General features: G+C 39.4%; 1 protein-coding gene, 1 non-coding gene and 1 pseudogene across 3 annotated transcripts in view; 1 reads left to right on the top strand and 2 right to left on the bottom strand.

The window, feature by feature from the left end:
• Positions 1-27073, bottom strand: part of LRBA (LPS responsive beige-like anchor protein) — a 706055-nt gene that overhangs the window by 607410 nt on the left and 71572 nt on the right. For both annotated transcript variants that reach the window (XM_075543710.1, XM_075543711.1), the window contains exons 3-4: positions 1383-1614; positions 1062-1162 (exon numbers count right to left, since the gene is read on the bottom strand). In XM_075543710.1, the coding sequence (XP_075399825.1) occupies positions 1062-1162; positions 1383-1614 (333 nt within the window). The remainder of the gene's footprint in view (positions 1-1061; positions 1163-1382; positions 1615-27073) is intronic.
• On the bottom strand, positions 645-808 carry LOC142444258 (U1 spliceosomal RNA). The gene has a single exon (XR_012783902.1). It is a non-coding gene; the product is annotated as a U1 spliceosomal RNA (small nuclear RNA).
• Positions 11195-21496, top strand: LOC142443060 (claudin-7 pseudogene; annotated as a pseudogene).

Raw genomic sequence — 27073 nt, 5'->3', positions numbered from 1 at the left:
AAGAAAGCTGATGGTGATAGACTATCAAAAGCTATAGCATCTGGGGTCTTAAAGGCTTAAAGATAAACAAGTGGCCATCTAGTTGAGAAGCAACAAAGCCCACATGGAAGAAGCACACCAGCCTGTGTGATCAGTAGGTGTCAATGGAATAAGGTATCAGGAATATAAGGCCCAGAACAAAATCATACCAATGTGAATGTGGAGGGGATGAGGAATGGAGACCCAAAGCCCATCTGTAGACAACTGGACATCCCCTTAAAGAAGGGTCAAGGGAAGAGACGAGCCAGTCAGGGTGCAGGATAGCATCGATGAAACACACAACTTTCCTCTAGTTCTTTAATGCTTCCTCCCCCACTACTATCATGACCTCAATTCTACCTTACAAATCGGATTAGACCAGAGCATGCACACTGCTACAAACAAGAGCTCACAACACAGGGAATCCGAGATAGATAACTCCCTAAGGGCCAACAATGAGAATAGAGCTACCAAGGGGCTAAGGGGAAGGTAGGAGGAGAAAGGGAGAATCAATCACAAGGATCGACATATAACCCACTACCAGGGGGACAGACAACAGAAAAGTGGGTGAAGGGTGACACAGAACGATGCAAGATATGAAAATAATAATCTATAACTTTTTTTTCCAGGGAAGAGCGCAAACACAGTCCCCCACTATCACAAATCATGCAGTCGAGTCTCCCACATTTGGGGAGATCGCAGGGGTCAGCACACCCGCAGTGCAATGGGTGAGCCTCGCCCCGGGAAAACTACCTCCGTGATCATGGTATCTCCCCTGCCAGGTAAGTATTAATAATCTATAACTTATCAATGGTTCATGTGGGTAGGAGGGCAGGGGAGGGAAGGGAAAAAAATGAGCTGATGCCAAGAGCTCAAAGGAAAGAAAATGTTTTTAAAATGATGATGGCAACATATGTAAAAATGTGCTTGACACACTGGATGAATGTATGGATTGTGATAAGAAATGTAAGAGGCCTCAATAAAAGTATTTAACAATAAATAAATATTGTTTTTAATGGCAAAGAATATTGAAGTATTTTTACCCATTGTCCTTTATCTCCTTGAAGCTTGCTGAAGAAGAGCTTTAGTTCTCGAACAGTCAAATTGTAACTTGCCAGCACCCCCAACATGTCCACTAAGAGATCTGAAAACAAGACAGCAATAAACTAATTAAGGTATCTTTATGTCATGAAGATTAGACATATGTACTACATTTACTCAAGAGTTTGGACACCAAATTGACAGGTACATGGTAGATGCTCAAATACTGCCTAAACAATTGTGGTGAATGAAATAAGAAATACACATCACTTAAAATTCATGCTTTATTTCTTCACATATCTGGTATTATAGAAAAGACATACCTGCTATCATATTGTCCACTTTTTCGATTTTCCCAAGCACTTTTTCCACAAGGCCTACTTCTGTACAGACTTGAAGATTCCGTATGCTCTTTTTCAGAATAGCCGTGAACATGCTCCAGACTTCTGCTTGACATGTAATGTCACACTTTTCCAAGAGGTCCACCATGCAGGTGATGCTCTCGCCTTCTTGGATAATGAAGTTCATTTCCAAATCAAACTGCCCTCCAACCAGCTTCCAAGGGGGAAAAACAAGCAAGCAAAAAATATGTAAACATTACATGTATTACTATTTTTCAATTAGTGCATGTATAAATTTTATTTTGACATGATATAACTCAGTGTTTCCCAAAGTAGGTTATACAGATCCTGAGGGATATACTGGGAGGACCCAGGGAGGGGAGGGCTGCTAAAGGAGGACACTGACACTTTACCCTGGATCATGGGCTAAAGGTTTGTAACTGCCAGAAAAAACCTGAGTTAATATTTTCTCTGGAGAGTGGGCAGTAGGCCAAGTGCATTGATGAACTTGACAGATACTCTTCTCAATCCCCCACAAGAACCTATCCCATTCCCCCCAAAAGGTTTACTTTTAGAAAAAGAAAAACAATGACCAATTTTTCAACAACAAAAAGACAAACCAATTTAAAGATTGGCAAAGGACTTGAAAAGACATTTAAGAGGATATATGCACGGCCAACAGATGCTCAATATCAATAGTTACTAGGAAATGAAAATGAAAACACAGGTGCCCATTAAAACCCACGGCTACTAAGTGGCTCTGAATCCTCCTGACCCTAAATACAGTTTCTGGGAGGGTAAATCTTTACAGGAGCAGACAGCTTCACCTTGCTCCCCCAGAACTGCTGGTGGTGGGTGTAAGCTGTCAACCTGGTGGTTAGCAGCCCAGCACCTAAACCACAGGCCACCAAAGACCAAGAGGACTGGACCACACAGCAGTGTGGGCAATTGGTAGCCAAAATAAGAAAAAAAGTAACAAGATCATTAAAAGCTGCTGAGAAAAGAGTTTACCACTATTCCAAATAAAAAGATACATAATTGCATATAACAGCATAAATCCAATCATAGCTGTAAATTTAGAACAGAAAACGGGTTCATGTATATTCATTGCAGCACTAGTCACACTAGCCAAGATGTGAAAACACTCCAAATGACCATCAACTGACACATGGTTAGACTACTGTGGTATACCAATGCCATCAAATAGCACTCGGCTATAAAAAGTAATCCGATACTGAGAGAATAATACTAAGTAGATAAACCTCAAGAATACTATGCTAAGTGAAGAAGCCCAACTATCACACATTATATGATTCTATTGTACAAAACAGCTAAACTAAATTAAATCCACAAAGACAAAATGCACAGTGGGGGCTGATGGGAGGGAGGAATGAAAAGAAACAGGTTAATGGGTAAGAGATCTACTTGGGAGTAATGGAAATGTTTTACAACTAGATGGAGGGAAATGTAGCACAGCCTAAGTGTACTATATGCCAATGTACCATTCACTTAAAATGCTTAATTTTGTTATATGATTTTACATTAATAGATATATTTTGTAAAGCACCATTCTAAAATTAAGACTTCAAAAAAATATACAGTATATGCTCGTGTATAAGTCAAGTTTTTCAGCACATTTTAATGCAGGTAAAATTAGATGCCTTGACTGATATTCGCGTCGGCTTATACTCTAGTATATATGGTACATATAAGGAGCCCTGGTGGAGCAGTGGTTACTCCTCAGGCTGCTAAAGGTCAGCAGTTCCACACCAGCCCCAGGGTGATGGGGCTTTCCAATTCCATAAGGAGTCTGTCTCAGAAACTCACAAGGCCAGTTCTACCTTGTCCTCTAGTATCACTATGAGTTGGCATCAACTAAATAGCAGTGAGTATGGTTTGGGTCAAAAAATACACACAAGGTAAGATAGCAAAAAGTAAGACAGAGAAGATAAATATGAAAAAACTTTCAACCAAAACAAATATAAAACGTCTAACACGTACAAACCATTGCCTGTAACAAAGATCTAAATCAGCTCTATACTTCTTTCAATTTCCATATTAGAATGACTGATCAATTCTATAGACTACCCACAGAGGCCTATTAGGATATCATTGAAGTGGAGTGAAATTTCTTTTCTTTAAAAAAAAAACAAAACATTTTATTGGGGGGCTCGTACAATCCATCTGTCCATCCACTGTGTCAGCACATTTGTTGCCATCATCATTTTTGTGATAGTCTGGGTACTTTAGAGAAACAAATCCACAGAAACTCCTATGTGTGTACATCAAGAAAACATCCCAACCCAGTGCTGCCCAAGCCCACAATTCCAACATTAACCCATATGTCCAACACCAATCCACAAAGTCCTCCTCCATCTCACAAAACACACTCAATGATGCCAACTGCAGGAGGAAAGCTGAATCAGTGAACGTGTAAGCATCTCAGCACTTACAGGGTTCTCCACATGGCTGCTACAGCACCCAGGGCTGCATCGGGATAGGTCCATGTGGCTTCTCCTTAGGAATATCTTCCAGAAAGTGAGCATTGCCAGTTGAAGCAGGGAACTGGCAAAGGCAGCTGCACCCTGGTTCGACCATCATGAAGCAAGAGACCCGAGAACAAGAAAGGTGAGGCTCATGGAGCCATTTATCTCTCTGACCTTCAATTGACCCACGTGTTTATGGGCCAGGTTGGCACAATAAACTTTAACTATTTAAATTTTCAAAACATTTTCTTTCTACTTGAGCCCTTGGTATCAGCTTCTCGGGTTTTTTTTTTTTAATACTTCTATTGTGGGCTCTTACATCTCTTATCACAAACCATACATTTTTCCAGTGTGTCAAGTACATTTGCACATATGCCACCATCATCATTTTCAAAGCATTCTCTTCCCACTGAGCCCCTGATATCAGCTCCCCATTTCTTGCCCCTCCCTCCCCCACCCGCCCTGTCTCACAAACTCTTGATAAATTATAGATTAATTTTACCACCTCTTACATCATCATCGCCCATTGCCCCTCACTCACTTTCCGTTATTCATCCCCCTGGACAAGGTTCTCCGTTGATCCTTGTGATCAATTTCCCCTTTTCTCCCCCCACCCTGCCCTATCCTCCTGGTATCTCTACTCTCCTTATTGGCCCTGAGGGGTTTATCTATCCTGGATTCCCTATGTTGCAGGGTCTTATCTATAGCAGTATGCATAATCTGCTCTAATCCAATCTGCAAGGCAGAATTGAGGTCATGATAGTGGAGGGAAGGAAGCACCAAGGAACTAGAGGAAAGTTGTGTGTTTCATCGGTGCTATACTGCACCCTGACTGGTTCATCTCTTCCCTGTGACCCCTCTGTGAGGGGATGCCCAATTGTTCACAGATGAGTATTAGGTATTTTAAAGTATACATTCTGTGTCCCAGATGCTAGAGAAATAGTGGAACAGTGATGATAAAACAGAAATGGGCCATTCCCCTACTCATGTCAGTCAACATTATATACTTCCAGTTTCTGGACTAGATAATTAGCTTATTTCTCATGAAAAAGCACACTGCATAATTTTCAAAACATTTTCTTTCTACTTGAGCCCTTGGTATCAGCTTCTCACTGTACAAATGTGTTTGACACAATGGATGGATGGATGGATGGATGGATGGATGGATGGATGGATGGATGGATGGATTGTGGTAAGAGTTCTATGAGCTCCCAATAAAATGATTAAAAGAAAAAAATAAATGTCTAGAAAATAATGATGGCAACCTGTACAAATGTGCTTGATGCAACAGATGTATGGGGTGTTGTCAGAGCTGCTGGAGTCCCCTCCCCCCAATAAGATGATTTAAAAAATAATTTATTAAGGGTTCACGCAGTGGGAGGAGGGAAAACAGAAGAGCTGATACCAATGGCTCAAATAGAAAGTAAATGTTTAGGAAATGATGAAGGCAGTATATGTACAAATATGCTTGATACAACTGATGTATGGATTCTTATAAGAGCTATAAGAGTCCCCAATAAAATGATCTTTTAAAAAAAGCACACTGCATATAAATAATAAGGAGCCAGTCATTTCAGGCCAAAAAGTCATTTTGTAACAGCATAAAGTATACATTAATGATAAAATTTCCTAAATACCTATAATACATAGGTATTCCAGTAACCAGAAATTATCGATGCACATCGATGGAGATTTTAAAGAAAAACCTTAAAATTGAAAGTTTTTAAACATTGAATAACTAAAATAAAAACTTTCCTGTCATAAATATGAAATGCCTAAAAATCCGGAGAAAAAACATAGAAGACTTTTAAAGAAAAAGCCAATCTTTTAGCAATCCCGAAAGGATAGTACTGATCAATGAAAAACATACCATAATTCTACAAAGGAGTATTAAATCTTGTTTACTTCTCAGAAATTAACCTTATAAATTCAGCACAATAACGTTCAAAATCTTAGTGAATTAATTAAGATTTGAGAAAGCGATTTGACGTTCAGTATAGGAATTCAATGCATGAAAATAACCAAGAACATTCCTTAAAGAAAGATATCTGGAGACGGGAAAAGAATCATTAAACAACTGGGAGAACATAATTATCAAAATTCTATAGTACTTGAGGGGAAATGAGGAAGTGATACCAAGGGCTCAAGTAGAAAAACAATCTGTTGAGAATGATGATGGCAACAAATGTACAAAAGTGCTTGACACCATGGATGGATGGATGAATTGTGACAAGAGTTGTGCGAGCCCCCAATAAATTATTTTTTAAAAAACTCTTTTGTACTACAGAGATAATTATCAGTGCAATAAAAATAGAACCTACAACTAATGTCATCATATAATTTAGTTAACTACAAATACCCCACACTTGCCTCTCAGTTTTTTGTACTTTGGTAACCTGTGTGTTGCTATGATGCTGGAAGCTCTTTCACCAGTATAGCAGATGCCAGCAGAATCACCCACAGTAAATAGATTGCAGCAGAGCCTCCAAACTATGAACAGACCAGGAAAATAAGGTGGTGGGCTATTTCTAAGAGATAAGTCACTGAAAATTTTATGAATCGCAGAACACAGAGATAGTGCCAGAAAGTTAGCGCCTCGGGTTATTAGACACTCAAAATACGGCTGGGGAAAAGTGACCTCCAGAGAGTGCAGTGGAGTTTAATGATGTGGATGAAGTAAACCTTCAGTTCCTTAATTTATGATGGGGTATGACTCAAAATGGGAAGAAACAGCTGCAAATATGCATTATTAATCAGAATGTAGAATATTTGAAATATGAATGTAAAACATTTGGCAGTCACCAAAATGAAGTGAAGCATCCACATCAAAACCCTACATGTTAGTGAGCTGAAATGGACTGGTGTTAAGATAGTTTGAGTTCCACAATCATAGTTCACTATGCTGACAATGGCAATTTTAAGAGGAATGGTATTGCATTCACTGGGAAGAAAAAAAACATTTCTGGATCTATCTTAAAGGGCAGGGCTGCCTCTGACAGGATAATGTCTATACAACAACAACAAAAAAGGCAAGTCAACAACTTTTATTCAAATTTAAACAAAAAATGGTAGGAACAGTGAAGAAACTGAAAATGTTTACAACTTCACCACTTGGAAATTGATCAAAATCTCCATCCATGCGCATCAATAATTTCTGGTGACTGGAATGCAAAACTTGTAAATAAGATAAAGGATACCTAGTTGGAAAATATGAGACTTTGGCAACAGTCAGAAAGGTAAAAATAATGACAGAATTTTGCAAGACCAACAAATTCTTCATTGCTAATAACTTTTGCCAGCAACATAAATGGTGACTTTATACATGGATTTCACCAAATGGAATAGCTCATATCATCAGCCAAAACAAGGCCAGTAGATGACTGTGGAAGAGACTCAGTTGCACATATGTAAATTCATTTCAAAGACGAACAAAATAAAAACAAATCTATAAGAACTAAAATACAACCTTGAACATTTCCCACTTAAATTTATAAACCATCTCACAAACATAGTGGACACTAGTGACCTCACACTAGACAGATGACATCAAGAACATCATACATGAGAAAACAAAAGGTCATTAAAAAGAAAGAACTGGTCCTCCCCCCCAACTACCATGATCCAAATTCTACCTTGCAAGACTGGATAGGGCTGAGGTTGTACACTGGTGCATATGGGAGCTGGAGGCACAGGGAATCCAGGGTGGATGATACCTTCAGGAGGGGCGATGCTGGGAGAGTGGAGGGTGAGTGGGTTGGAAAGGGGGAACCGATTACAAGGATCTACATGTGACCTCCTCCCTGGGGGACGGACAACAGAGAAGGGGGTGAAAGGAGACGCCGGATAGGGCAAGATATGACAAAATAATAATCTATAAATTATCAAGGGCTCATGAGGGAGGGGGTAGCGGGGAGGGAGGGGAGAAAAAAAGAGGACCTGATGCAAAGGGCTTAAGTGGAGAGCAAATGCTTTGAAAATGATTAGGGCAAAGAATGTACAGATGTGCTTTATATAATTGATGTATGTATATGTATGGAGTGTGATGAGTTGTATGAGCCCCTAATAAAATGTAAAAAAAAAAACCATAATCTTAAGTACAAAAAAAAAAGAACGAACTGAAAGAAAAGACTAAAGTAGATGCGAGAAGAAACTAAATTTGCTCTTGAACACAGAGCAGTTAAAATGAATGAATGAAAACCGCTCAAAAAATTTCAAAAGAAGACAAATAAAAAATTTAATGAAATGTGCAAAGACATAAAGAAAAACCAAAAGGAAGCATATTCTGCATATAACATATTTGAAAGAACTCACGTTTTGAGTTGAAATACTAAAGGATTCTATGAGCAAAATAGTGAATGATACATTAAGAATCAAATGAAGATGAATACACAGTCACTGTGCCAAAAAAAAAAAAAGATCGACATCCAATTACTTTAAGAGATAGCATATGACCAACAGTGGTTTGTTTTCCTGCCGTTAGTTTGCTTGCTTTTGTTTGCTTGTCTTTTGCTGTCTGCGAGGTGGTGTGTTGCTGTTGTTGGGGTAGCTGGTCTCATGAGGTTTTGAATTTGTCGTCATATGAACACCAGAGCCAACCTGAGTGAGTCACGCATATCCCAGGGAGAAGCAGATGGATTGAACTCCAGCCCCCCTCCATGAAGTTAGTTCTGATCACGTGGCCCTGCTCCTACACATGTGCATGAAATGATCACCGAAGATAAGGGCGCTACACCAAAGTGTGGTGAAGAAAGCAGATGGTGCCTCGCTCTCACATGGAATAGTGTCTGCGGTCTTAAAAGCTTGTATTCAAACAAACAGCCATCAAAGTGAGGAGTCAGTTAAGCCCACCACATGGAAGAAGCACACCACCTCGCATGATCCAAAGATGTTAACAATAAAATTCAAATATGATGAAGGGAAAAGTAGCAGAGCTACTTTTGTGAACACCCAGCTTGTGGAAGTCTGTGGAGGGCAGTCGAAGCCCAAAACCCAAACACATATATCTAGTCAGATTAAGCTACTGGCTGATCCCTTTTAGCCACAGGCAAAAGTCTTGAACAGTCTTACTATCAAACATACATCATTGTAATCCTGATTATGCTGGATCAAACTTGATACTTGGACAGTTGACCTACCTTCTAGACCAGTGGTTCTCAACCTGTAGGTCACGAACCCTTTTGGGGTCGAATGACCCTTTCACAGGGGCCGCCCAATTCACAACAGCAGCAAAATTACAGTTATGAGGTAGCAACGAAAATAATTTTATGGTTGGGGGCTCATCACAACATGAGAAACTGCATTAAAGAGTCGCAGCATTAGGTACGGTTGAGAACCACTGCTCTAGACCCAACCATAATTTGTTTTAGGTGCAAGGATCTCTTGTTTATTCCATGAGACGAAGTTCTTCCCTGGCTTTTAATATACTGATGTTGGTCATTTTATCTTACTCACTGTTTGAACTTTTATCTTTATATTACTATTGTTTTAGCCTTGCCACTTCATTTCATTTTTGTTCTTTATTGTTTCTGTTGGGTTTACTAGTTAGTGAAGCACAGGAGTGGATGCCCAGAGATGATAACTGATGCATGGGTTTGTATGGGATGTAGGACAGGGCGGGAGTGAGGGATGTTCGGAAGTAAACAATGAAGGTGGGAGGGGGTGTGAGCACTAGAACATTTTAAAGGCAATTTAATCATGGAGGGAAACAGAAAATGTTTTGAAATTGAATGTGATGATTGTACAATTCTTGATAATAATAGAACTACTGAATTATGTGATATGTGGCATAAGTGCCAATAAAACTTAAAAAGAAGAAGAAGAACGGATGTTATTTCAAGAAGTCCAAGTTGCATGGAAGGCATAAGTGAAATACAGAAGTCCATGGACTGACCTAATATCAATTGATATGTTTCCAAAAATGGATGCAATCTAAGAAGCATTCATTGGTCTATGCCAAGATAGTTGAAAGATCCTTAGTTGTGCCCATTCCAAAGAAAGGCATCACAACCAAATGTAGAAATTATTGGATAATATTTTTAATATCACATGTAAGTAAAATGGGGGTTCCATTTATTTAAACTGGCTTCCAGAAGGCCCTATTATAGATCACAAATTGAGTTATTGAGAAGGGGAGACAGCCCAGGACTGTGCTATGTGGGTATCAGCAGGTAAGCAACTCAACGGCCAGAGCAGCAGGACCAGGGTGAGCAGGAGAGCACGGGCCTGGGCCCAAGGGGCTGAAGCCACACTCATGACCACAGCATTTAAGTAAATTTTTGCTGAAGATAATTTTTAAATAGTTGCAGCGGTGACCAAGAGCTGCTAAACATTCAAGCCAGATTCAGAAGAGGATATGAAATAAAGGATGCCATCACTGATGCCTGATGGTGCTTGGCTACCCCAGACAGAGAATACAAGGAAGATATTTATTTGTGTTTTCCTGACTAGGCAAAGGCATTTGACTGTAGGACTGTAACAAACTATGGATAGCATTTCAAAGAATGCTTCCTTATGCTCATGTAGAACCTGTCACTGGAACAGAACAACAGGACACTGTCTGGTTCAAAACCAGTAAAGAAGACCCTGAAAGGCAGAAGCCACAGGATCGTGGCTGAGAAGCTCAGGACCAGAGAGAGACTTGGCTGCTGACTGAGGCACTGAAGTGGACCCATGACTATATCTTTACTGTTAACTGATCCATACATACATGTGTAACTTATTAACTTCCCTCGGAAGCACCCTTAATTGGGGGTAGGGGTGTTTCGGGAAAGGCGTTATGTCAGGATTATATGCTTTTAAATACGGATTCCATCTGCATGCTGAACAAATCATCTCAGGAGCTGGACTACAAGAAGAACGCAGCATCAGGATTTTAGAACCGTCATCAATATGCAGATGGCACAACCACGTGTTGCTGAAAACAAGGAGAGCTTGCAGCCCTAGGATGAACAGAGTGGCTTTCAGTGTGGATTACTACTCCATGTAAGAAAACCCAACGCCTCACAACTGCACAACAGACAACATCACAACAGAGAGAAGAGACTGCAGTGAAGGACTTCGTTTGACTGGGATACACAGTCTATGCTCTTGGGAGGAGTCAAGAAATCAAATAATGTACTGCACAGGACAAACCTGTTGCACAAGACCTCTAACAAAGCTTCCAAACAAAAATGTCACTTTGAGGAGTAAGGAATGCCTGACTCACGCCATCACATTGCAATGGCCTCAGGTATAGGAAAGGTAGAACAGACAGGACTAGAGAAGAATTGATACATTTAAATTGTGGTATCAGCAAAAAAATACTGTACCATGAGGTACAATAATAAAGTACCAGGGGAACAAACAAATCTGGCAGAAATACCATCAGAAAGCTCCTTAGAAGTCAGCATGGTGAGATGTGTGGTCTTATGTACATGTTACCAGAAGAGACCGGTGCCTGGGAAAGGACATCGTGCTTCATAAAGTAGAGGGTTAGCAAAAAGAGAAACACCCTACATGTGACACAGTGACTACAACAAGACTCAAAGTGCCACAATTGTAAGAATGCAACAGGGGCTAGCAACGGTTCGTTTTATTGTATGCACGGTCCTTTGAGTCGGAGCAAGTTCAAGAGCACCTTACAACAAGAGCAAATACTTATTTGTACATACAAGTATTAGTTGACATTATGATGATTTTTGAAAGCAAGGTTGAATATCTCATATTATATGCTAAAATAAATTCCAGAAATATAAAGAGAATTGAAAGTTGAATTGAAGCCACAAAATGTATAAAATTCTCAAAAGAGAAATATCATAGTAGCTTATACAAATATGTAATAGTATGAGGAAAAGTAACTTTCATTCATGGAGAAAATATATTAGGAATTCATGAAGAGCTAATCCAATTTTCAAAAATAACAAATAGAAATGGAAGAAATGTGTACTAATTAAAATAGTTATTTTCAAAATTAGCTATGTTTCTATTGCTCAGTGAGATTATTTTCAAGGGAAAAAAGGCCCTAGTAAAACTTTTCCAGAAAGCAAAAATGAAGAAAAAAAGTTTAATTTGGGGAACGATATTTTCCATCACTGTCAACATAAGAAAAGTCTGCTTCAATTCCTAAAAAAAAAAATTTTTTTTGAGGATAATTTGAGAACGCCATTTGTCACTCCATATAGGAGAAAGGAGAGTTTAATTAAAGTGTGATCCACACTTGTCTCCACGATCAAACATTAGTCTCCACAAACCTGCGACAAAAAGCACTAAATAAATGGCGCCGGGCTACTACTATCATTCTCTGAACAGGATCACATTAGAAGATCCGGGGTTGACTGGGAGAAAAATGTACAACACATGTCAAAATTAAAAAAGAGAGAGAAGGCTCACTGATCAGAAAGAGTCTGGTGGGGCCCTAAGACAATGGCCCTTCATCGGTCTTCAACGCTGGAACTGAATTCAGACTGTGTCAGAAAATCAACCACATAAGATCAAAAGGGCAACCTTTACCCAAAAACAAAGCCCAGAGGGCTAGGATACAAGGAGAGTGGAAACGGGAAATACAGGAATTGGGATAAGTCACGGTACACTGAGGGAGCTGAAATGGATGCATTGAAAAAAAATGTCTATGAATTGTTGAATGTAAAACTGGTAGGCTGCAACATAAACCTTTACCTAAATCAAAACAAACAGTTGGGCTTTCTGTTTGCTTTTGTTTTGTTTTTAATTAAGGCTTGGGGTTTACTTCCATACAAGAGAAGCTTCCAAGATAAAAGAATTCCAAAGATCCAGAAAGATAGCTCAAGCAATAAAATAAAAATCTCTGCTGCTCTCAAACAAGTAATTCTATTGCATTCTATGTGATAAAAATATTAAGATAAATAACTTTGATGAAAGTCAAGTTAAAAGGGAAAAGATTTTTTTGAAGAGTATTCAGATACATAGGAGAAGACAAACTTTTCAGCAATATTTTTTTAAAAAGCAAGAAACAATATTTGTGTATTTTTCCTTTGGATATAATGGGAAGCTATACACACACACACACACACACACACACGGACTTTAGTATAGTATTTCGTTTAAATAAGAAAACATAATTGGAAAAGGGTCCTCCTAGTTCAGAAATTTCCTCCAAAAACTAAACACCTTCTAGTGCGTCACAATCTAGTTGCAACTAACTTAAGCAACCTTACCTTCACCTTCACATCACTTACATCAATCCTTCACTTTGATCTTTCTACATTACCATCAGTAGCCATCCTTCAAAAAGCTATAGAATTAATTTTTGAAAGTAATTTTCCAAAACCCCCAAATATTTCACCAGTGTTTAAATTTAGTTTACACTGTGAGAGCGGAATCCAGACAGGTGGTTTAAATATTTCTCCCTTGCTTTCAATATTGTAAAACATGCCTTTCAAGGAGAAATTTGATGAGATAAATTGGTACATACAAATGTATGGCAAGTTTTATATATGTACTAGTATATCTCAAAAACATGCACAGGGTTTACAGTATGTCATGTTAACCCTTTCTGATAGTTACTGGAAGCTGATCAACCTTCAAAACACAAATTTGTTTCCAATGACAAGGATCACAATCCAGGTCTGGGCATTGGCTGGTTATTATCTGAGCTGTAGTAACGGCTCTGCACTACAAAATGTAATCTTCCCAAATGTCACAGTAAGTTATGAATATCTGAGCAGCCTAATGCACTTTACTAGCCGTGAAATGTGAGAATGTAATCTTATTACCTTTTTTATGGTTGTATTTTTTTTGAATAATGTTGTCTAGAAACTGATGTATAGTCTTTTTCTGCATTTTAGCATGATTTGGTCTCCTTTGCCATAGAGAACATTTTTCAAAACTCTCCATTTCAACATATTTTAGTCTTGGCCTGAACTTCATAAACTATTTTTATAGCCACCTCCAGGGTAGTTAAAAGATGTTTTCCATAGGTCATAGTTTAATATAAAATGTTATAGAAATGTTAAAGAATTTTATTCAATGAATTCAAAGAAACATTCATAAGTTTTATATTAGGACTTTAATTGACATGATGGTTATTTTTCTAATCAAAAGTATATTAATAAAATACTTTTAATTTGCAATATGTCACTATGCCTAAGTCATTTGTATTTTCAGAAAAATCAAAAGACAGAGACAAAAAAATTATTTCCTATTCAAAAGGTACATTAAAATGGAAAAACTGTAAAACTCACAAAAATTTTCCATCTTTCAAAGCAAATTCCTATTTTCCTGAACCATTCAGTGGGAACATACAAAATTTTTCCTCACAAATGAGATTAAAGGCAACTTAGAATGGAAAGACAATGGGCTGAGTAAAACAGCAGCTTCTGGCTCCAAATAAATATTTTTCTGGTTTTTTTTAATGACAAATTCCTTTTTTTCTATGGACTTACCTATTAAGATGATTTTATTTGCTTGCATCCTTCAAATATGCATTAACTTTTTTAAAGAGTCAATCACAGAATATCCAAATTTCCCCTAAGAATCCACTGCACAAGTTACAGTCACTAGGAATATATTAATAGGCAAAACTAGGGGAAATTACAATGCTTTAGCACAGACTCAATTTCTCATTTCTCCACAAAACAAGTTTCTAGCTGGCAGATGGGACTTGAGAAAAAAACATCACTTCCCAACTTCGCTGGAATCTATTGTGACCAGTCATGTGACCAAGTTCTGGCCAATGAGGACAGGCAGTGATGAGTGCATCTTCGGGTTATTGGCCTTACAAAGAAGGAGCATATCCTCTCTGCAAAGTTCTTCCTACTATGGAAGATGTAGAAATAACAAGTCCAAGAGTAGCCATCTTGGAATCTAGGTAATTGGTTTTAACTCATAATATTATATATGCTAGTTGAGGCTGTCGTAAATCTCTAACAAATAGAAGAAAACTTATCTATAAATATCTGGTTACAGATTGCCATTCCTACCTTTTTTTTTTTGCCATTCCTATCTTTTTTATGTATATTTTTACCTTCTTCTAAGAGCTGGAGGAAAAACCCAGTAAAGCTCCACAGCAGAGCCTACTCCTCCCAATCTATGTTCTTGGTGAATCGCTTACTCCCTGGTCTACAGCAGCACAGTGCTATCTGCCCCTGTATTTCCTGAGGTTTACATTTAATGTTGCACATTAACTTCAAAGGAATATCTGTCATGAACTGTCATGTTAACACTCAAGAACTATTAGCAAACCAGACAATGACCCAGAGACTGTTCATCTTATTCTCCCCCAGAATCTTCATTAGATAGATCAACCATGTGTTTTCTTATTGTAAGAATAGGTTTGTGATTAATATTCGATCTTCAAAAAAGCAACAAACCAAATGTCCATCTCACTAGGTAGAGGGAGACAAGCTGTGGGGCACAATAAGGAGCAAATTACTTATACATGAATAAATTTCAAAACATATCCTAAGAACCCAACTAGTAAGGGCCACATTGTCTATGATTCCATTCATAGGATATTCTGGAAAAGGCAAACGCACAGGAACAGAAACAAGATTAGTGGTTGTCGCGAGCCAGAAGAATAGGAGGTCACATTAAAAAGTATTGACAACTCATTTGGCAGTGATTATGCCATATGTAGTAATTATGACCAAGTCATCCCAATAAGCTATATGTGTTGGGAATCAGTAAGTCAATTACTCCAGCTGTCATGACCCTCCAGTCTTACACGTAGCCTGGCACCAGTAATTCCAATGATTGTGGCAACACAAAGTTATGTAGTACTGCCAGGGTCACGGCTCCCAATTTTATATCAACTTTAAAGTAATCATATGGTGCATTCATGGACGATATACACATATATGCACATCAAATTCCAATAAAAAGTACACAAAAAAGAATGGACTTAGTGGATCTGGCATTTGTACACCTGGATCTGAGGAAAGTTGGCCACCATATAAGGAGGCTTCAAAACTTCTGTGGGAAAATGAAATTAAAAGCTAATGAAATTTTTCCATGAACTTCTTGAAGTCAGTTCGTATAGTGAAGTTATTCAAGCAGCTCTTAGGGATTCTCAAGAGGTCTATTTGCAAAGGAACTACTGCAATAGCTAGTACTGCCTTGTCAATCATGTTAGGCCCCTTTGAAATGAATCCTCAGCCCCAGTCAAGCCTCCAGATGAGGGCAATTCCAGCCAACATCTCAACTGTAACCCAGTTAGAGATCCTGACCCTCAAGTGTCCAGCCAAGCTCTAACCAAATTCTCCATACACAGAAACTGAGCTGATGTTTAACATTAGTTTAAGTTGCTAATTGGGGGGCTGATGGTACTTGTTACACAGCTACAGATGACTAATACATTCACAAATCAATGCCAAAAATTCACAGGGAAATCTTTTGTACTCTGTGCACTCCTATTTTATATATACAAAACAATAAAAAATATACATATTGAGTGAATATTCTGAGCTGTGCTAAGCACATTACCAATTACCATATTCAATATGCTGTATTACCGTATTTGATTACGTCTCATAACAACCATGCTTTCTTTATCCCCACTTGAAATGAAAACCTGAAGCATGAGTAAGTTGCCAAAAGTCCTGAGGTAAGTTGGTTGAGCCAGGGTTTCAATAGTTCAGAATGCTTCTATTGAATAAGATGAAAGAGAATGCCGAATAGCTAACTCAGCAGGTCTTCCTCAGAGCCAGTTGAAGAGTAAGTGTTTATTTCTTGGTGCAAAAATAAGATGCCATAATAATTAACTATATTAACCTTACATATAAAAGCATGTGAGTATTTCAATAGCTCACTCCCTTCGGAGGACCAACCACTCTATTCTGAGTGTAACACGCTCAGCAGGAGATGAAAAGCCAATGCAGCAACAACGGCAGGAGGAAAAAAATAGTAAGTACCTAAATCTTAAAGCATCATTAAGCAGAATCACTAGTGCCAGTAGTTGCTTATCTCTAAACTCATTAACAGAGAAAAATACAACCCTTAATTTGTTCAGTGACCCAACATGTCAAATTGTTGAAGATAAACAGTTTTTTAAATTGCTGAACATAATGTACAGGACAAAGTACAATTGTATTGTTGGAAAGAGACACATTTAAACTAAATGTACACGAAATTCAGGTTCAGCTTAGCAATCAAAATATTTTTCAATAAGTGAATGAATAAAGATCCATACAATGGAATATTATTTGGTGGTAAGAAGTGAACTACCAAACTATTAAAAAAAATAAGAGAAACTTAAAATATCTATTGCTAAGTGAAATGAGCCAGTCGAAACACACACCAGATCCAATATGTTGTCTCAATTTTCTCAAATTTACCTCTAGGATTTAATATCGATTACAATGACTACATAGAACTTACAGAAAAAAATTCATGACTAAAGGATTATTAAGGAAGTAAACAGGTTGTAATTCCAATGAGAAATGTTCAGCACAGTTGTTTACCAAGACATGTTAAGAGTTCTTTCGGGTCTGCTAAAAAATGCCTAGTGGACATACCACTCCTCTGGAAGCCTCAGACGCCAAAGGCACTCAGCTCAAGTCCCGTGGGTCAGCAAGCCCAACTCACTGAACTAAGCCTCACACCCAGGCACTCAGCTCCACTTATGTGGCCCCAGCTTCTCCCGTTAAGTATGTAGAGGCGCCCATCTCACAACCCAGCCTCCTGCACAAAAGCATTCAGGTTTACTTGCTCTGTGGGTTAAGACGCCCATCACTGTTCTAGGCTCTGGCTCCTGTTCTGCAGCTGTTCCCCTGCTGTTGTGGTGGTTGTGGATCCAGGAGATTCACTCACTGTGCAGGAATCTCGGGTCCAGAGATCCTGCTTCTCTCCTGATTCTCGCTGGTAATGAGATCCCTCCTCCCGTTTCCTAGAGGGCTCCTTGTATACACAGTAGCAAGCCACTCCCCGGAATCCCTTTCACAATTACTCACAGGTGTTTCCTACCAGTATCTTCACCCACCTCCTTCCAGACCAATGCTGGGAAAGGTCGTTTGGTGGGCATTAGGCTGTGCCTAGAAGAGTCACATTAAAATAACTCACTACCCCCACATCCACCCACACACAGAGACTTCAAGAAAATGTGGGAAATTTTCATTATCTTTCTATTTCATTTTCCCACAAATCTTTTAAAGCCTGTCATATATCTTGGTACCAACTCATATAATATGATGTTTTGTTCAACTTTCTCAGTGTTCTCATCTGCAGAAGACATGTACTTCATTGAAAATAAAGAGAACATTGTGCATAGTGGTGCTTCCAAAGAAAGAAGTGACTAGGAAGAATGAAGAGGCAGTCCACTTCTCAAGAATATGACACAATACGAAACCCTTAAGAACAGCAGCAAACAGTGTCTTAATAATAATGTTACATAGGAGCGCTTCTGGTTGACAGGCGTTCAAAATCCGACTAAGGAATGGCTGCCTCCTCACAGTATGGTCAACCTTAATGATGTGGACCTTCTTTAATAAAGGAGTATGACTCAAAATGAGAGGGAAAAAACAGTTGCAGACTTCCATTTATAATAACATGAAATGCCTGAAGGAGAAACCATCTAGCATGACATGGAGTCATCTAAAGGGAAATAGAAGACACCAGTCCACACCGTCGGACATCAGTGAGACGGAACGGACAAATGTCGGCCACTCAGAGTCAGTCCATCACATATTCCAGGAATGACAAAGTCAAGAAGGGCATCAAATTCGTCGCCAAACAGTCATTTCAAGATCGATCTTGAAGGGCAATGCTTTCAGGGATAGGACAATATATTTATGCTTACAATGAAAATCAGGTAACACACAAAAAAGTGAAACTAAAAAAAAGAAAATCAGATAACACAAGTATTACTCAAATTTACACACTAACCACTAAAGCCAATGATAAAGAAATGGAAGGACTCCACCAACCTCTATAGTATGTAAGTGATCTAGCATACAATCAAGATGTGTGGATAATTCTGATGATTGGAAATAGAAAAACCCAAGAATTGATATATTTGATCATAGTATTAGCAAAGAATACTGAATATACCATGGACTTCCAGAAGTACAAAAAAAAAAAAAATCTGCCTGGAGGAAATGTTGCCAGGATGGCCCTTTGAGGCAAGAATAATAAGACTTTTTATTTAATCACTTTATTGGGAGCTCATAAAACTCTTACCACAATCCATACATGCATCCATCATGTCAAGCACATTTGTACATTTGTTGCCATCATTCTCAAAACACTTGCTTTCTGCTTGAGTCCTTGATATCACCTCATTTTCCCCCTTCCTCCCTCTCTCCCCGTCCCTCATGAACCCTTGATAATTTAAAAATTATTATTATTTTATCATATTTTACCATGGCCGATGTCTCCTTTCACCCACTTTTCTTTTGCCCATCCTCCAGAGAGGAGGTTATATGTAGATCCTTGTAATTGGTTGCCCTTTCTCCCTCACCTTCCCTCCACCCTCCCAGTATCACCACTTTCACCACTGGCTCTGAAGGAATCACCTGTCCTGGATTCCCTGTGTTTCCAGTTCCTATCTGTACCAATGTACATCCTTTGGTCTAGCCGGATTTGTAAGGTAGAATTGGGATCATGATAGGGAGGCGGGGGAGGAAGCATTAAAGAACTAAAGAAAGTTGTATGTTTCATCATTGCTATACTGCATCCTGACTGGCTCATCTCCTCCCCGTGATCCTTCCGTAAGGGGATGTCCAGTTGCCTACAGATGGGCTATGGGTCTCCACTCCACACTTCCCCTCATTCACAATGATATGATTTTTTGTTCTTTGGTGCCCAATACCTGATCCTATCGACACCTCATGATCACACGGACTGGTGTGTTTCTTCTATGTGGGCTTTGTCTCTCAGCTAGATGGCAACAAAAGATTTGTTTACCTTCAAGCCTTTAAGACCCCAGATGCTCTATCTTTTGATAGCTGGGCACCATCAGCTTTCTTCACCACATTTGCATAAGCAACCGCTTTAAGACTTTGTCTCTTGTATTTTGAACATTTTATCAGGAGAGACCACTCCCTAGAAAAGGACATCGGGTCAATTTGTTTTCACGTTACGTGGTAAGAAGATCAGCAGATTACAGGGATCCACATGTGACCTCCTCCCTGGGAGAGGGACAGCAGAGAAGGGGGGGGAGGGAGACTCCGGATAGAGCAAGATATGACAAAATAACGATGTATAAATTACAAAGGGCACATGAGGGAGGGGGGAGCGGGGAGGGAGGGAAAAAAGAGGACCTGATGCAAAGGGCTTAAGTGGAGAGCAAATGCTTTGAGAATGATTGGGGCGGGGAATGTATGGATGTGCTTTATACAATTGATGTTTGTTTATGTATGGATTGTGATAAGAGTTGTATGAGTCCCTAGAGAAGGGGGTAAGGGAGACTCCGGATAGGGCAAGATATGACAAAATAACGATGTATAAATTACCAAGGGCACATGAGGGAGGGGGGAAAGGGGAGGGAGGGGAAAAAAAAGAGGACCTGATGCGAGGGGCTTAAGTGGAGAGCAAGTGCCTTGAGAATGATTGGGGCAGGGAATGTATGGATGTGCTTTATACAATTGATGTATGTATATGTATGGATGGTGATAAGAGTTGTATGAGTCCCTAATAAAATGTAAAAAAAGAAAAGAGGAGAAAAAATGATTAGGGCAAAGACTGTACAGATGTGCTTTATACAATTGATGTATGTATATGTATGAACTGTGATAAGAATTGTATGAGCCCCAATAAATTGTTAAAAAAAAAGAGTTGTATGAGTCCCTAATAAAATGTAAAAAAAGAAAAGGAAAAAAAAAAGAAAGAAAATGATTAGGGCAAAGAATGTACAGATATGCTTTATACAATTGATGTATGTATATGTATGGACTGTGATAAGAGTTGTATGAGCCCCTAATAAAACATTTTTTAAAAAAAAAGATCAGCAGATGTCAACTAAAAACATTTTTAATTTCTTTGGCTGAAACTATTCCAACTTCTCTTTGTATGGAACTGTCTTCCCATCCCAAGTTTTGGTTTACTGTAGGGTCACCCTTTTGGAGCCCAGTCTATTCTGAGGGTGGAGATAGCCAATTCAGCCCTGCAGTTGCTGGGCTCCTGAAGGACAGGGTAGGCCTGGTAGCCTGCACCACTCTCCCACAATGGCAGCTAAGTCATTCGCTGGCGAGGATAACATCATCACGGCTCAGGCCACCTACAAGGGGCTATGGATGAACTGCATAATGTAGCACACTGGCTTGATAAGCTGCAGGCCACTGGGGCTCTAATGGTCCTATCGCTGGTGCTGAGCTTCTGGGCCATGTTCATGGCCACGATGGGTGGATGAGAAGATGATAAAATGAAGAAGGCCCACAAACCACAGAGCCATAACCAGAGGCATCGTTTTCATTGTGGCAGATCTGCTTGCCTTGGTAGCTTGCTCCTGGTATGGCCAGATTGTCTGACTTTTACAACCCCCTAGTCCCCTTCAATATTAGGTTGGAGCTTGGACCTGCTCTCTTTATTGGCTGGGCAGGATCTGATCTGGTCCTCCTTGGAGGTGCACTGCTCTCTTGCTACTGATCAGGCAGTGAGAACAAGCGTGAGTACTGGGTGTCCCATTCCTACAATGCACCTAACTCCACCGAAGAATGGATGTGAACTGGAACCTCCTTGCCCCAGCCTAACGGGGTCTAGGTGTGTCTCGAAGCCCGAAAGGACCTGGATCAAAGAGCTCAGCCTGTGGGCACCATGCCCAGTCATCCCAGACCTCCTGGAAGAACACCACAGCAGACCTCTGGGGTGGAGAAAACAAAGAGGGGAGGGGATGCTTTTCGTACAGTCATTTTAAAAAGGTATTAAAGATATTCAGGGGGAAAAGGACATCGAGCTTATTAGAGGACCAGCCAAAAAGAGGAAGACCCTCAACAAGATACACTGACACGTTACTGCAAGAATGGGCTCAAAATAACAGTTACTGGGAGGATGGCAGAGCACTGGGCAGTTTCACTCTGCTGTAGTTAGGGTTGCTATGGGTTGGAGCCAACTCAATAGCACCTCGCAACAGCTCTTGAGGTACTGATGAAGAATACTGCATAATCCATAGAATACCAGTAGAAAGAACAAACTAGTCTTAGAATTATAACCAGAAAATGTCTTAAAAGTATTTGCTTACTTAATTTGCTTACTTATTTAATTTGCTTACTTTGGGATACAACATCGGGAAAGACTGATGACTAGAAAAGAATATCATGTCTGTAGCGCAGAGGGTCAGCAGAAAAACGAGGGGGCCCCTCAATGACATGGACTGAGACAGTAAATTGCAACAATGGGGCCAAACCTATCAGTGAGCCTAAGACAGCGCATGTATGGACAACATAAGGCAGCCATAGGCCAGAGCGGATGGCAGCTAACAACAGACACATAAAGCACTGGAACATGGTCTCAAACCCCAACACAGACCCACACAAAAATAAGAGTGCGGTGTCTTTTCAACAAATGGTGCTAGAGCAATTCCACATACATGAGCTTAAAAAAAATCAACCTTGGCCTAAATCTTTCACCTCATACAAAAACTACTCAAAATACATATGGACTTATGTGTAAAATAAAGCTATGAAGCTTTTAGGAAAAAAGTATATGAGAAAACCCTCAGGATTTAGGATGATGCAAAGAGTTCATCAAAATTTAAACTTTGTTCTCTGAAAGACATTGTTGGGAGTATGAAAAGACAGCTAGAGACTAAGAGAAATAGTTCCATTACATTTCCAATAAAGGAGCCCCTGCAATCTATTAAAGCAAAGGGTTAGAATTTCAAGTTCCCCTAGAGGTGCCGCTGAAGGCTTGGCCATCTACTCCGTAAAGGCCTCTGAAGCTCAGGCCTCCTCTGACAAATATGGGCTAGTTCTGAGCCAGAATCAGCCTGATGGGAACTGGAAGGTAGGTAGGTATTTAAAATATAAAGAATTCTTAAACCTCAAAAAGTACAAAAGCAAACAAACCAGTAAGAAAATGTCCAAAAGACAGGAACAGACATTTCACTGAAAAGAATATACAAAGAGCAAATAAGCACACGTAAAGCTAAGGATGTCCATGTAAAGTTAAGGATGTCCAATCGCCAGCCATTAGGGAAATGCATAATATAACTAGAAAGCTATCAGAATAGCCAACTAGTGACAAGGAGACTTCCTGGTTCAACAGCTAAGCATCTGGCTACTAACCAAAAGGTTAGCAAGTCTTATCTCTCCAGCAGCTCTTCAGGAGAGAGAGGAATGACCTGGTCATCTGCTTCTATACATATATGGAAGCCAAGAAAACCCTTGGGGGTACTCTACTCTGTCCCATGAGGTCACCTGTGTTAGTCATGGATGACTAGAGAAACAAATTCATAGACACTCATGTGTAGATAAGAAAGACCTTTATATAAAAGAGCAATTGTATATTGAAAAAAAACACCCCACACCTAGTCCAGATCAAGTACCTAAGTCCGAAATTTGTCCATATGTCCGATACCAATCTATAAATTCCTCTTCAGACCCACGCAACACATAAAATCAATGACACCAAATGCAGGAAGATCACAGGCCAGTGTGTGGATCCAGTGGCAGTGGAAGTATCTCAACGGTGGCAGGAGTCTCCACGTGGCTCCTCCAGCTCCAGGGCTCTAGCTTGGCTCCATGTATCTTGTCAGCAGGAAGACAAAGCAAAATTCTGGATGTATCTGGCCTCCAGTGAGTTTTTTAACTCCATGGAGCCTCCAAATGAGATTATCAAGCTGCGATCTGATTGACAGGCTAGACTCCACCCCTTCGCAAGTCGACAGCAGATTATGTAATGCCCACAGCACCCAACAATAACACAACTGTGACAACATTAAAAACAATCCATGCTGCTGGCAGGAATATAAAATAGTATAACAACTCTGGAATACAGTCTGGTAGTCACTTAGAAAGTTAGACATGCGGCTATCATATGGGTTAGCAATAGCTCTTACAATGTGCCAGAGAAATAAAATTTAAGTTCACAAAAACCTGCATTTAAAAATATTTAAAGAAACTTTATTCATAATGCCAATAGGTGCAAACATCCAGATGTACTTCAGAGGATAAATGGTTAAACTGTGGCCCATCTATACCATGGAATACTACTCAACAATGAAAAGGAAAGGCCTACTGATAAACACAACAACAATGGAGATGAATCTCCATACAATTGTACTGGCGGGGGTGAAACAAGTTATATACAATGAGTCCATTATATAAAATGATTGAACTGAATAATGTATGAAAGTGACAAACAGATTTACTGGTTGCTGGAGGACAAGAAGGCAGCAAGGACAGGAGGGAAGTGGGTTTGACGACAGAAAAGCAAAGTGAAGAGCCCTTGTGGTGATAAGGATAGTCTGTATCTTGGCTGTATCAATGTCAAATCTTATATTGAAGAATTGCAAGATATTCCATTGGGAGAAACGGAGCACAGGGTATATGGGATCTGTTCATATTTCTTTGTACAAGTGCATATGAATCTAAAATTATTGTGTGAGTTCGGGTAGACTCAAGAAATAAATTCAGTCACTCATATGTGTGTAGAAGAAAAAGCTTTATCTACAAGAGCAGTTGAATATTAAGAAAACATCCCAGCCCAGTCCGGATCAAGCCCAATATTAGTCCACACATCTGATACCAATCCAAAAGTCCTCTTCAGACTCATGAAACACATGCAATGACACCAAATGCAGGAAGACCACAGGCCAGTGGGTGGGAGGTCTTGTGGACCCAGTGGTGTTGTAAAGCATCTCAGCGCTGGCAGGGGTCTCCACGTGGCTTATCTAGACCAGGGAACTAGAGTAGTTCCATGTATCTTATCAGCTGCAATGTCTCCGAGGGAGTGAGCATAGGGAGAGTATCTCCCACCTCCCAGAAGGAATATAGGAGTTCCCAGAATCCTCAGAACAGGTCATACCCTCACAGAGGCCTCATTGGCTTTATAACCTGATTGACAGGCTAGACTCTGCCACTTCGCTCTTAATCCTCTCAAATTGACAAAGGATTATATAACTATCACAATCATCTTAAATATTTTTTCACAAGTAGCACCCACATAAATAACACAAATACTCCTATGGCATACACGATTAAACATCAAGCCAACCCATGGTAGGCTCAGAGTCTGCAAAACCCTTGCAACATACGAAGTATACTGCAGAAAAAGATCGTGGTTTTTATGATTTTTTAAAAGTAACTGCAAGGTGTTACATAATCACAAGAGGCACTGTTCGGTTATTATTTCCCACTGCAGACAGCCGCCTTAGCCACAGCTCCACGAGGTAAAAAATAACAGCCACATTAGATAGAGACAACCAGGAGCATGAACTCTGAAACCATCAGCTCTAGCTTCTTTTAGACCCCCTCCTTTTCCACTCCAGCTCAAAAACGTAACCAAATAAACCTGATCCTTTTCATCTCTTACCCTATACCTAAGAAAAGGAAAAAAGATACACACACACACACACACACACACACACACACACACACACAGACCCCAGGCTATGAATTAGATCCACTGGTAGCTGTGTCTTTAAGAATGTGTCAGGGCTTCGAACAAGTTCAATCACAGTCAAGCAGCAGCACTGAAATAGACTCAAGTTTTTTAAACTACAGTGGACCAGAAAGATAACCTTCAGAACAGGAAAAACTAGGTCGAAGCCTGCTAAAAACGTCACCTCCCTCTTAAAAAAGGGCAGTGGACACAATGCATGGTAACCAAATCTCTTGCCCTGGGATGTTGTGCATGGTGTGAAAGAATGCCACTGCCAGACTCAAACATGGTGGCCAGATACATCACACAAATGCAATCTCGTGGATCCGGTTCCCGAATGGCCTCACAATGCCTTTCCCAAGGGTCCCATTCAGAACTTGGACCTGAATGGGTGCCATGCCAAGTCTGTCAAATTGTAAGACTGGGGACCTATTCCTATTTCAATTTGTTAGCCATGAAAGAACTGGTTTAAAAACCAGGAGGAGTTTTCTACAGGTTAGAGACTGGTAACTTAGGCATTGCCTGGATATTGGCATCGTACAGAAATTAACTATAGATAGCTAGTCCTTTTTTTTTCCCCAAAAAGTTCACTTTATACCAATGCACTTTTACAAAACCCTACATCGTTCCTGTTTTCACCACCAGAAAAAAATCTGAAGAGGCTTTTCACTCTTACTAAAAAGTACAGAGTGAAGCCAATGTTCAGCAACAAAAGTGGCATCGACAAGTTCCTCTCCCAGAAATGACGTGCACGCCGCACCTCAGCATCGAGCTGCCCTGCTTTCGACTGTGTCTGTGAACACAGAATGTTAGGGCTATTGGGGGGCTATGGGTTTGTTTGGTATGGTTTAGTAGTTTGTTTATAGGTCTGGGATAGCTCAAATTTTTTTCATATATAAGTTAATAGTAATTATTTCCACTACTTGAGTTTATGAAAGTTTTCATAGGAACACCTTTCTTTCAAATAGCGGGGGAACGGTATATTCTATTAAATCAGATGTAATACATTAGGAAATAAATATGCATATTTGAACCTTCCAACAGGAAATTAAATTCTCTAAATCCATTGCTTAATTTCAGATTCATGTGTACACTGAAGGGTAATAAATCATTTAAACCTACCTTCATACACAGAACCTTTTTAAATTTGCATTTATCTATAGTAAATACTGCCATATTCTTTAATAGCTTGCTAGTTCAATCTAGCAAACTAGTGATTTATAGCAGTGACATATTTTAAAAATCAGAAATCTGTCTCTATGTGACAACCAGTCACAAGTCCACTACGCTTATACTTAGCAGAATCAAAATATGACAAAATGTGGGAAACAGCAAAAATGCCATGCCTTCCATATTAGAATCAATCACATAAGTATTTGAGTTTGATGTGTTAATAACTGTTTGAATCTATATGACTTGAAATCACTTATTACTTTAGTACCTTGGTTATCATTCTTGAAACATGTCCAAACTATTTTATAATGTATTGTTAAATTTCATAGCTATAAAATTTGAAGACTCTATAAATCCAAAATGCAATTTTGAGAAATAGCGTACTTTAGAATACACGATAGGAAGGTCTAGATCCAAAACTAGTCTGTTTTCAGTTTTCAACACAAAAGATGGACCTTCATATCCTTGCAATAATTTCACATTTTACTAGAAAGACTTGGCAGATGTAAAAACACAAACTCCATTAAC

The sequence above is a fragment of the Tenrec ecaudatus genome, chromosome 3, assembly GCF_050624435.1.
Source record: "Tenrec ecaudatus isolate mTenEca1 chromosome 3, mTenEca1.hap1, whole genome shotgun sequence".
Lineage (NCBI taxonomy): Eukaryota > Metazoa > Chordata > Mammalia > Afrosoricida > Tenrecidae > Tenrec > Tenrec ecaudatus.
This window is presented reverse-complemented; position numbering and strand designations above follow the sequence as displayed.